The 12,715-nt window shown below is 46.5% G+C and overlaps 1 protein-coding gene across 1 annotated transcript; it reads right to left on the bottom strand.

Moving 5' to 3' along the window:
* Window positions 1-11,551: 11,551 nt before the first annotated feature.
* LOC117890624 (trypsin 3A1) lies at window positions 11,552-12,473 on the bottom strand. Its single transcript, XM_034795571.1, has one exon. It carries the CDS (start codon window positions 12,449-12,451, stop codon window positions 11,597-11,599), a length of 855 nt encoding a protein of 284 aa, XP_034651462.1. The 5' UTR covers window positions 12,452-12,473; the 3' UTR covers window positions 11,552-11,596.
* Window positions 12,474-12,715: the final 242 nt, after the last annotated feature.

Here is a 12,715-nt window from a genome sequence, read left to right on the forward strand (position 1 = left end):
AATTAAAATTTAACAAAGATTCACGTTTACATGCATACTTACATATGTATGCGTGTACATTCATACGTATGTACATATGTACATAGTTATAATCTTTTTCCTTTTTTGATTTATGCTGCACGCTCCAGAAAATTCCAAAAGCCACACACGGGACTGCCAGTGATGACGGCCGCAAATAAAGAAGCTAGAAATGCAAAGAAAACATAAAATTACGGTTTGTATTATTTTTATGGAGAAACTCTGCAAAAGTCTGATTCTGTCTGCTCTCTCCCTCTTCGTCATTTTGCTTTACAGTTACTTTTCTGTACTCTGTAGACACTGTAGACGCTGGAAATACGGAGAAGAGAGGGCCAGAGAATCGAAAAAAAATGCACAGCTAAAACGAAAACTAACGGAGCATGATGTGCTCTCGTTTCAATTGTTTTTTTTATAAATGCTTAATAGACGCCTTTAATGTCTACCAATTTTGTAAGCATTTCCGATCGAAATCATGTGGTACTGTGCTCCGCGGCTATTTCTATAATTTGGATTTGAAACAGCGCAAGAATTTCTTTATCTCCTTCCTCTTTACTGCTTTTTGGCTGAATGCAAAGAGAGCGAACAGTAAATATCTCCAGTTTACATGTGGAATGTTCCAGAAATTTGGAGTCCCCCTCCTGATCTGGTTGGCTTGCACAAAATCCCAGAGAGCTGCAGGTCAAAGCGCACGTCACGACAAATTTGCATTCGATTTGAGAGTGGGGGAGCGACCAACAACTACGCATTAATTTGCCTTTCCTCTTCACTCATACAAAAAAGAAGAAGGCGAGAGCTCAGTCTTGTTTCACCGTTTCTTTGCTCTCCCGCTCTCACAGTTTCCACGCTGTCACAAAGAAAGTAGAGAACAAGAAGACAAAGAAAAAACTGCGCATTTTGATGGTTTTTGCAAAATAAATCATAAAGTTAGCTCCCTTTACACTTTCCACACTTTGTCTAAGCGTTTTCCGATCAAGACCACGGAAAAGAAATCTTTTCCGCGACGATTTCATTGATTTTGAATCAACCCAGACCTCAAGCAGCGCAAATTCTTTTTATTCTCCTCTCTATTCACCCAAAGAGAGCGAACATTCTAGATCTCTGGAGTTAAAAATCTATGAGAGCCCCCTCCACTAATCTGGTCTGGTCGGCTTGCATAGAATCACAGAGAGCGGTAGGCCCAAGTGCGAGTAACAATACATGTGCATGGGATTTATGTGTAGGAGAGCGCGTCTTCAGCCACCAACACCGACGCATCTGACCGCTCACGCAGCTTCTCAGTTCCCACTCCCACTCCAGTTGTAAAAAATTTGTCAGCGTGGTCAGTCGGTTTCGGTTTCGGTCCGCGAAAAATCGGTAAAATCGGTAAAATTCGGGAAATTAAACGGAAGAAAGTTTCGTGCAGCTGTAAAGTGATGTGTAGTGCGTGTAATAACCAACAAGTGTGTGTTAATGCACTGAATAAGCATTAAATTGGCAAAAAATGCGGATCAGTAGCGGAGAAGGCAACGAGGCAAAATGGCAGATCGGCGATGGTATGCGGCGACATGTGAAAGTGAAGTGCAAAAAGTGTATGAAAAATGTCCAATAAGTGTGTGTGAGTGAAGTGCTGTGAAATGAAGTGCAAGAGGAGCAGAGAAGAACGAGGAAAAATGGCAGATCGGCGATGGAAGTATGCGGCAATATGTGAAAGTGAAGTGCAAAAAGTGTATGAAAAATTACCAATAAGTGTGTGTAAGTGAATTGCAGTGAAATAAAATGCAATGGTTGAGCATTTAATGGGCAAATAATGCGAAATCATTTGCAGGCCAGCAACGAGGCAAATGGCAGATCGGCAATGGAAATATGCAGCAATATGTGATAGTGAAGTGTAAAACGTATATTATTTTTTATTTTTTACAAGATCATGCAATGTGTGTGAGTGTGTGTAAAAATATGCCAAAAAAGGCGCGAAATTGTGTCCCCTTCCCGCGCAATTATGTAAAAAGCGCAATGATGAAGAAGAGGCGCAAAAAGAAAAGAGCGAGCGTCAGCGCTCTCAATCCAAGTGTATCGTAATAGGGGTGAGGCAACCGAAATCGTGGTGGTCTGACTCTCTCGCTTAATGTGTGTGTGTATGAACTTCAGTCCCAATGCCTCGCCCTAAATTAATGTGCCCGAAATGTGCGCTCTTATTGGAATCCGTTCTTCGATCCCGTTACGTTTGCGTCGTTTCGTTCGTTTCGTCCGTTTCTTTGCGCAGGTCAACGAAATTCCATGTGGCGAAAAGATGAAGAAGACAGAAAAAGACAGTGGAGCAGGAAAAGGTGAGCGCTGAATTTATTGATTTATTTCTGATCAATTGCATTATTTATTGTATTGTTTATTATATTATATGCACCAGTTTCTTGGTCAACGAAATTCCATGTGACGAAAAGATGAAGAAGACAGAAAAAGACAGTGGAGCAGGAAAAGGTGAGCGCTGAATTTATTGATTTATTTCTGATCAATTGCATTATTTATTGTATTGTTTATTATATTATTTGCACCAGTTTTTTGGGTACCAACATTCACTCTATTAGCTAAAAAATAGCTAGATTGTCAGCACTGTTCGTTGACTGTGGGGCTAGGATTTCGTTTCCTTTCTGACTTCCGCAGCCATAAAACAGGCCAAAGTAACTTTTGACCATAAAATAAATAACTTTTTTAACTGTCCATCTCTCTGCACTCTGGCCTCTTCTCTCTATTCATTCTACCACCCCACCCCACCCTTGGTCTCTCTTGGTCCAGTGCTCGTGTGTGGCGCACAAAAAGGTCAAAACGAAATAATTAAGTTTTGCAAACGTTTTGCGGGTAACTCACTGCCGGAACAGGAGTCGTGTAGCCATAGCCTCAGCCGCAGCCGTAGACGTAGCCGCATCCGGGTGTGCTCTGTACGTGTGCCCCGCTACATGCGTCCATTAAAATTCTCTGGCTACGACCTGCTCTTTGCTTAGATTGTAAAACATAATCTGTTATCAATTATTTTAGCTTCGTGGCCCGACTTTCAGGGGGCACTGCACTGCATTTTGGGATGGGGATGAAGGCAGAGCAAAACTTTCCATTCCACACACATACACACTCCAGCACGTTCTCTAGTATAAGTATGTATGTGTCTGTGTATGTATTTATGACTTGGCCAACTTTTGTGGCTGGTAAGCAATTTTATTTTTGCCAGCTGCTCATAAAAATGGGCAATCTAATCGATTATCGAATTGAGTGAATCGAATGAATCCCGGGCGAGTGCACGCGGCCTAATTGAGTTCCTGCTACCCCACCCCTTCCCTACCAGCAAGCGGAATCAGCAGTTAAAGTTCTTTTGAAAGAGTTTCGCCTCGACCGCCGCTACCGCTACTCGACTCGAATGTTGATGATGATGTGATGGGTTTGAGCTGGGAATGGGGTTTCGAAAGGGATTTGGACATGAATTCAATCAATTTTTTGGATAATCACAAAAGTCTGGCAAGAAACTTCAACGGTATTTCATGTTCGTTTGTGCCTCTGGCAACGAGCCTTAGCCTTAGACTTAACCTTTCGTTCCCTCGACAAACAATATTCCAAATTTGTAGCGAAATTTATACAAAACTTTTCTGAAAAATGGATCTAAAACGTGTGGTGTTCCCGATGTTGCGAAGCATTCCAAAGAGGACCAAGCCCGGGCGGTATACAATACGCGCTCCGCCTTGTTTTTTTGGTCAGGGGAGCGTGGATCTAACGGAGCGACGGGGCGTGGACAAGAAGTGGTTGGAGACAAGCAGTCAGCCACTGGAACGTCTCCAACGTAAACGCAATTGGCTTGTGCGCCGCAGTCCCGTCGATAGATGGGATATTCGCGCTTACTTCAGTGTGGCTTAGACAGAGGATCGAAGTTGGAAAGAGCATCATCGGAACAAAATTATCAAAATAAAATAAAACTGCAGACATTTAATAAATTAAATAACTTCTTTTATCAATCATAGAAGCGAAATATTGATAGCCCTTAGCGCGCGTACAATCCCCCGCGAATTAATCCTTCGATTACATTTAACCCGATTTAACTGATTTATTGGCTCTAGGAAATTGTTGCTTTGTACTCGCATGAAAGAAAATTGTTGCCTGCAATCGTAACTACACATCTGCCACAGAGGTAAGCCCTCCTGGGCTGGGGCGTGGCCACACATCAGATGAGCAAACTCCAATTGCATAATGCATGCCCTGCTCCATTCATTTGCGGCATGCCGGGGGCCACCCTTCATTGCATTCAATGCAATTTTTGTTTACCAGCAGCTGATTAACAATGACAGAGGAAGGAGAAGGAGGAAAAGGAAACCCTGGCCATACGAACGTGTCCCGGTGGCAAGCTTTCAGCTTCATGCCAGGATTCATTCCTTGAATGAAAATTATTATGGTTAATGCCGGCGCACCATTGTCGTCGCAGTCGTAGTTAGGAGTCTGGTTGGGAAGGCACAAATACATATTTCTCACGACACACGCCGCTCCTTCCGTGCTCCTTGCACAAAGCCAAAGCGCGCGCGCTCCACAAGTAAAAGTAAATTATAAGCAAAAGGCAACAATGGCAGCTGGAGCTGCAACAACAGTGGCAACAATGATGCAGTGCCATGTTGAAATGCAGCTGATTGTGCGCGAAAGTTTTTGTGTGTTGATGCTGCCACAAGAAGTAGAAGTTGGGGGGAGGCAGGAGGTCGGTGGAGGTAGGTGGGAGCCCACGAGTAAACGTACAAGACGGAGAAGAATAACAGCAACTAAAAGACAGACGCACGCTTTTCGGTTAACATGACTTATTATTTCAGGGGGAGAAGCAAGGAAGGAGAAGGCAGATCTGCTGAAAGGAGCAACCCCCACACCCCCGACTTGGCTCAGTTCAAGATGAAGTTGGTTCTGCGACGCTGCTACGCTTTGTCTTGACTGCCACAATGGCAGACTAATATGCGAATGAGATACCCTAAAAAAGTAAGCAACGAAGACACAAGATGCAGTGCAGCTAGCAATAGATAATTGCACATTATGGGGGTAAGAGGATTAAGTAAATTTGAAGGAAAGCTTCCCTTGCCGAATGGCATTGATAGATTATGTAGCTGAAAATCAGTCGCCAGCCGTCAGGGTACAAGCCACTTCGACTCCCCGCCGTTGGTGGCTCCATCTTGGACCTTTCTTTGTGTGTGTGTCTGGAAAAACAAATGAGCCACGACTGTGTGGCAGCCCCGAGGAGCACTACGTACCGCAGCGTGGTGCCTGGTCTTGCATTAGTCTATGAAAAGTCCTCGTCGGTTAGTTCCTCTGTCTTTGGGCCAGCTTTCTTGCAGCCCTTTCTTTTCTCCTACTCTGGGGTTCCTTTTTCTCCTCTTCATGTTGCTGTTGTTGTTTCTGCTGCGTCCCTTTGTTTGGCTCCATGTTACAGATTTCCTTGCTCTGTTTTTTCTTCATCATTCGTTGTGGTTTTTTTCTTTTTGCTGTTTTTTGTGTTGTTTTGCCCCCAAACGCGATGTGGGTCATGGGGTCGTGGCGTGTGCAAATTGCAGTTGTCCTGTCGGTGGGTATGTGCGGGTGGCAGGCAGGAGCTTGTTCTCTCTGCGGTTGCACTCGCGCTGTGCGTGCACCACCGACATGTCGACTTTACATTTTCAAATAATTTCTGATTAAGCGTGGAATGGGTGTGCTGCAGCAGCCTCTGCCGCCCCCTCCACCGACCGCATGCTGTGTGACAAACGGTGGTGCAGCCAAGGGAAGGGAGGGAGCGGGGGTCGTGGTGCAGGGTGCTGCATGCAGCACGGGCTCGAGCTCGGGCTTGGGCTTGGGCTCTTTCTGTCTTTTTCCTGGCAACACGCTGACATATTGTGGGGCATAATTTACCGTTGCTTTCGCCTGGTGTTTTTTCTTCAACGTCAAAATCTCTCACTCTCTCCCGCTCTCTCTCTCTTCTCTTGCTGTCTCTCTTCTTGCCTTGCTTCTGCTCTGTCAGAGTGCAACTAATTTTTGTTTGTTCGCGAAAAAGCCACAAAGATTTATGCTTGAGAAATTATGCTTTAAAACTTGTGCATATGTCGCTTCGGTCTCTTCCTCTCTCGCTGTCTCTCTCGCTGTCTCTCTCGCTGTCGCTCTCGCTGTCTCGCTCGCTGTCTCTCTCTTTGGCTTAAGTAATTTAATATACTTTAATGCTTTCTCTGTCGCTCACACACACACACACACATGTGCACGTACATTATGCTTGTTTAGTGTATGCGCATATAAAAGACATGCATTATGGGAGTTAGGAAAAGGTTGGACAGCGGAAGGAGCCAAGGCAGTGCCAGACAGCGAGAGGAAGAGAGAGGGCAACATGTTCATAAAAATGCAAATGCACAAAATGATGCGAGATGGGGAAGAAGAGAGGGAGAGAGATAGCGTAGAGACACGTGAAATCATAATGAAAGAGTGGAGAAAAAATATAAAACAAGAAAAATGCGAAATGGAACCAAAAGCCGCAGCATTAGATGCACTTTTAATGGCAATTATAGCTTGGAATTACGTAAAAAAAATCATAAATAAACAAATATGTAAATTACATACAAAGGTATATGGAAATAGACGTCAGATATCTGAGAATCTTAAAGGAAAATGCCATTTTGTTGCTCCTAAATTTGGAAACCAAAGTTTGCCTTCTCTGCGGCAAAGTCAAACCACCCGTTGCAAGGGTATAAACACATTCGAGGCAAAGGTACTTACAACAAGCTGTATATTATGTGTGTGCGTGTGTGTTAGTGAGTGTGTTTGTGTGTGTGAAGGCGCGACTGTTTTTTGCACGCTGACATTTTAAGTGCATCTTTGTGAAATATTTAAACAAAGAGGAATAATTACACACGGCATTACGAACTTAATGCGAGCTCTGAGTGCATGAATGGAACTGTGACACACTCCGCGACAAAAAAATAAGTGTCACAAAATGTGTCTGTGTGTGTGTGAGAGTTTAAGCGAGCATCCAAGCAGGGGTCATGACCAAAAGAACGGCCAGAGGTAGCAGAATTTTTAGCAGCTTAATGCACTCCTCAGTAGATATGCCCAAAATCGAATGCAGATTCCACTTAAGTAATTACCGTAAATATCTGTTTTCGAATGCGTTTTAAGCAGTTCGAAATTAAAGCAGTGCAAAGTTGAAGCAGTGCAAAACGATGCTTGAACTCTGCCTGTCTAACTGTTAATAGCAGATAAATGCTGCTACTCCTACAGATCCCACCCGCCGCTCCGATTGAGATTGAGAAATGCTAACAAATTTTCCTTTAGGCCGTACAAATTGGCCAGCATGTTTATTTCCAATTGCATTCCCCAAATGCCAAACGCAATTGCTTCAGCACAACTAATGCTCTTTCGACGACGAGGAGGAGTCTCCTGCTCCCCCCCCTGCAGCAGTGACAGTTGGTTACCCCTGGCAAAAGCCAGAGTTATGGCGAATGCAGTCGGACAGATACACAGATACAAACACACACCCAAACACACACACACATTCTGGGTAAATCAGTTTGAAAATTGAATTCGAATGCATTGCAAAAGGCGAAAGGGGGGAGACAGTAGGAGAAGGACATACCAGAACAGAGGCAGGGACAGAGACGAGAAGCGAAAACTGCACAACTCGAAGCTCGGAACTCAACTACTGCCCGGAATGGAATGGAATGGAATGGAATGGACTGCAGGGAGAGAGGACTCTTCGAAGTGACTTTGTGCTGCTGCTTGGCCAACGACTAAAACAAATGGGCTCCACAACATCTTTTACTGTCAGCTGCAACTTGTCGCCCTGTCCATTTGTGTTGTGTGCCCCACCCCAGTGGCCCACCCCGTCTCTGACTCTTGGTATATAAATAAAATAAATATTTATATTGAAATGCAACGCAATCGAGCGCAACAGAATTGAATTTCAGAGCATCAGAGCTCTGCTTTGCTTTTGGCTCTTGTACTTTTTTTTTGTGTTGTGCCTTTCGGCATTTGACTTGTCCGCAGATACAGATACAAGATACTCCAGCTCCAGCTCCAGCTTCAGCTCCAGCTGCACACTTGAATGATTCTCTGAGCCCTTTAGTATATCGAATTGAATTTTGTGAACTTTGTTTGTCACTTAATTGCATTGCAAGTTGTGCGTCGCAATTTCCAATTGATTTCAAATGATCTCCAAAGTGCAGGTAAAGCGGCAAAGCGGCCCCCAAAGCGATGCCATCGGAATCTCTCCCTCTCTCGATTGAGTTCTCTTCTACGGGTTAAAAGGCTGCGAATAAATAGTTTTGCAAATTGACAAATTCATGTGTACGAGGGGGTGGCAGGCTGGGAGTGGGGCTAACATGTCCATGTCCATGTCCTTGGGCATTGTTTATTTACGAGAAGTAGTTTTTGCTGCAAACAGATACGAGAAACAGCCAGCAGCAGCAGCAGCAGCAGAGCCAAGATATTTATTAGATGAAGCTTTTGGGCAATGGGAAATGTTCATTGGTTGTGAGAACACCAAAGAATGGTTTAAAACAAGCGATTGAAACACCCAAACTGTGCACGTGGAAGAAGGGAATGGCGGAAGTACAAACACTTCTCATACATTTTTCATGAGCGGAATGCGAGTGCTAGAAAGAGTGAGAGAGTTAGAGCAGGAGAAGGAGTTGGAGAGTGCCAGAGAAAGACTGAAACAAGTGAAAGAAACAGGAGCAAAACATATTCTATCCTTTGTCTTTTCGTATGCGAATATATGTATTACATTAAGCCACAAACAACGCAACAAATTATCATTTAAATAATACTTTTAGTGCCTGCCAAGCATTTCCCTCACCGACTGTTCCTCTCTGTCCGCCTCTGTCTTTCGCTCCACCTTACGCACGGGAATGTTTAGCATCTGAAGCGGAATACCCTGTAGCAGGCAGGGGCATAACAGGCAGTTAGTACCCCATGTGGAGTACTCTTTTTTACAGGTAAACATTGCATTCTTTTCACAACTTTCGCTGGCAATGTGGATAAGTGGCATGCGGGACGAGTGTCTGTGTGGCAACATAATATGCAGAATAACAAAAGCGGCAAAGTGTGCAAAAGCTGTCTAGGGGGAATAGATACCACACGGTGGGGCGTGGAGGGGAGGTACATGCATACATATGAGTGCCACTCGTACTTGAGTTGCTTCTTGGCAATGCAAATCTTCCTAATGCTCGCTTTATGTCTTTGTTTTTGAGATGCTTATCCTGGGGGGGGAGAGGAGTGTTACAGGGGAGTGCCTTTGCCACTTCACCATCAAATTGATTAGTGTAAAAAACTGTGGCACAGTGGAGTGGCATCGTTGCTGCTTCTCTGCATTTGTTTTGCAACTTCCTTTTTTTGTTGCTAATTATTTGCATATTTCTTTTGCCACTCGCGACGAGACGTGCGCGATGACAACTCCAGGAGTTGTGTCTCCTAATTTGAAAGGTTTTTCTTTTCTTTTTTCCTACTTACGCGTGCAGCTACCCTCCCCTCTCCACCCTCCACCCTCCTCTCTCTATCTTTATCTTGCTCGTTGCATCAAAGCCAAATGCAAATGTCAGCCGAGTGTTGGCAACTTTTTCATTTTCCGTTAGCAGCAGCTCCCCTTCCCGTACCCCTCCCAGTTGTCATTTTACGTTGCGCAAATGTCAAACTTATCGACGCTAAGCCACATAGCCAGCCAGGAGCCCTGGAGCCTGGAGCCTGCAGCTGCTACCTGGCCGCATGGCATTCCAATGTTGCACGTTCAAATTAACTTTAATGAACTCAGTTTAGTTGCAAATGAGTTACAGAACTAGAAACACACACACACAGGCAGGCAGGCAGGCAGGCAGCACCTACCGACGTGCAGCGGAGTGGCAAGGGGAAAGCTCTGCAATCTGCAACGTGTTCTCTGGTTTTTCTTTCGCTTTTCTTTTAAAAAATATAACAAACTAAAGCTGGGGCTCTCTACATCTTAGCCAGGAACGCCCCTATGGCCAGATGAGTGATGCCAATGTTGCAGAGCTCGTACAAGCGCTCGGCGCTATTGCCGCGTGCCATGGCCCGCAGGTGGTGCACCCCATCGCTGCCCAGCGCATACAGCAGAGCCATCTTCAAGTGAATGCCGCAGGCATCGCTGCGTTTGGCGATGCACAGCAGACACAACATGTTGCAGAAGCCAATGGCCGAGCGCCACACGAGCACTTTGGGCATCCTGACGCCGAGGCAGCACAGTCCAGCCATGGACAGGCCGTAGAGCAGCGTTATGGGGCTGCTGCTGCCCAGCGACGACTGGCAGAACTGAACGTTGATCAGCGTCAATTGTCCGACCTCCATGAGGGTGCGCGTGAGGCAGAGGTGCGGGTTGAGGCAGTTCTGGGCGTGGCGCAGCGAAACGATCAGCCCCAGGGTGCCGTGGGTGTAGGCCAAGATGCAGGAGGCGTAGCCAAAGGGCTGCGCGAGGGGATCCAACTTCCAGCAGCCAGCAGCCCCAATGCCACAGAGCACGCCATTGAGCAGGCCAGAGAGCAGTTTTCCGCTCATTCTGCTAGGGATCAATTTGATTAGAAAATGGATAAATTTGCATCCAAAAATATATTTATACCTTTAGGAAAATTGAGAAGAATTCTATGTGGAAAGAGATAATAATTTGGATGTTTAAAGAGAGAGAAAATTGAGAGAATTGTGACAGCAAAGGGGAGAAATAAAAGCGAAGGAAAATAATCAGAATAAAAGGAAAGACAGTCGAAGTTTTGGGCATACTCCGCGTAAAATTGGAGAAATTCGTCTGCCGATTGGTATTTTCCATCATATTTAGATGATAAATTAAACCCATTGAATTCCTATAGTTCTTCAAGCTAAAATGTAGGCTCTAGAAGGTGTAACAGAGCCTTCCATGGCTACATCTTTGGCCTGTTTGCAGCTGTTTCCGTAGGCTCTCTGGCTGCCACTGCCCCACACTCCTCGCTACATTTTTCGTTGTTGCTGTTTATATTTGTCGACAGACATTTATGCTTATTTATGGCCCTACGAGGATTGAGGAGTTCTCCGCCCGTAGGCCCTTTTGGGTTTTGCAATTTTAAGCCGCGCCAATTTATTCGATTGCTGTGTGCCGATTAGCCAAGTATCGAGATTAGGGGCACAAAATCCGCGAGTCGTAAGCCAATTCAATTTGGTGGCAAAGCGGGCGGTTCATTGAACCCTACTGCAAAACGCTCTTCCCTTTGGGCACTTGGCCAACAAATAAGCCAAACAGAAATTGAAATAACACCAGAGATAAACGACAGGCAGAGGAACAGAGGGACAGACAGGGCACAGGGCACAGGGCAGTGGCAGCAGCTGCCAAAAAAAAGAGTGTGAAAACCGCAGCAGAGCCAACTGACTAAAATGACTAAATGACTCCTGCGACTGACAGACTAACGAACTCTTCCAGGCCTCTCCAGTGTGTATGTGTGTGTGCTGGCTGTGGTTTTTGTGGCAACAAATGTGTGGCAAAGTGTGTGGCAATTGATTTATTCAAATGAAATCACAGCAAAGGAAAAACAAATGCTGGTAAATGCGGTCGGCCAGGCAGGCAGCAGGTGACTTATGCAGCCAAGACGAGTAAATCAGCTCCCTCGCCTCACTGCACCCCACTCCAGCCGCCCAGCAGGCTGTTCCAGCCCCACGCACCCACCTGAGCATCGATCCAGCGGCGAAAGGCCGCCACACTGGTGTAGACACCGGGATAGTCCGGATTCGCACAGCCCAGGCCCCAGGACACGATGCCGTAGAGCGTTGCGCTGCCATCCTGCTGGAAGCCGACCAGCGGCCCACCCGAGTCGCCCTGGCAGCTGTCGTGGCCGGCACGAGCGGCGCACAGCATACCCTGGGTAATGGGCAGCACCTGGCGATAGGCAAGACGACACTGTCCGAGGTCCACGTGGTCCACGTCCACAAAGCGCAGAATGGAGGCGACACTGGAACCAGCTTCGGTCTCCTGCTGCTGCTCTTCGCTCTGGAATCCCCAGCCGCTGACCAAAAGACGCGTTTGGGCTGTGGGTGGCTGCTGGGCGCTGGCCAGCGGCACTGCCTGCAGCCCCTCGGTGAAATTGAGCCTGGCATTGAGAATGAGCAGCGCCAGGTCGTTGTCGTGGCTCTGGGGATTGTAGCCGCCGTGCGGGATGATCTGCTGCAGGCTGAGCAAGTGGCCGCCACTCGCATGCTCGCTGGAGCCCACCCGCACGCTGTAGTCGAGGACGCTCCAGGGCTCCAGCGCCTCGAAGCAGTGGGCGGCCGTCAGCACAAAGTGATCCCCGATGACGGCGCCGCCGCAGATGTGTTGCCCATGCAGCTGCACGGAGGCCTGGTAGGGAAACTCCAGAATGCTGGACACCTCCATGCCGCCCACAATGCGGCCATCGTTGGCAGGAGCGGCAGAAGTAGAAGCTGCCAGAAGCAGCCCCAAACTGAGTGCCAATTGCAGCGAGTAGAACATTTCTCCGACTGATTGGTTGGCTTACCTCATGGCTCTGGTTTTATACGAAACTTATCGGGCCAAAAGTCAATAGAGTCTTATCGGGCGGGGAAGAGTCGTCGTCGTCGCAGTATTTGCTTATCCACGAAGGTGCCAGGGTCTTCTTATCTGACTTTGACCCAATAACCTTCAGGCCACAGGCGGAATTCGACTCTCCGAATGGGTTCATGGAAATTGGAGTGTGTCTACATGCGGAAGTACACAAATATGTGCGCAAAAATAGCT

Source organism: Drosophila subobscura, chromosome E (assembly GCF_008121235.1).
Source record: "Drosophila subobscura isolate 14011-0131.10 chromosome E, UCBerk_Dsub_1.0, whole genome shotgun sequence".
Lineage (NCBI taxonomy): Eukaryota > Metazoa > Arthropoda > Insecta > Diptera > Drosophilidae > Drosophila > Drosophila subobscura.

Bases quoted from the DNA above. Each gene is read 5' to 3' on its own strand.
- LOC117890624 (XM_034795571.1), bottom strand. From the start codon at position 12,451: ATGTTCTACTCGCTGCAATTGGCACTCAGTTTGGGGCTGCTTCTGGCA.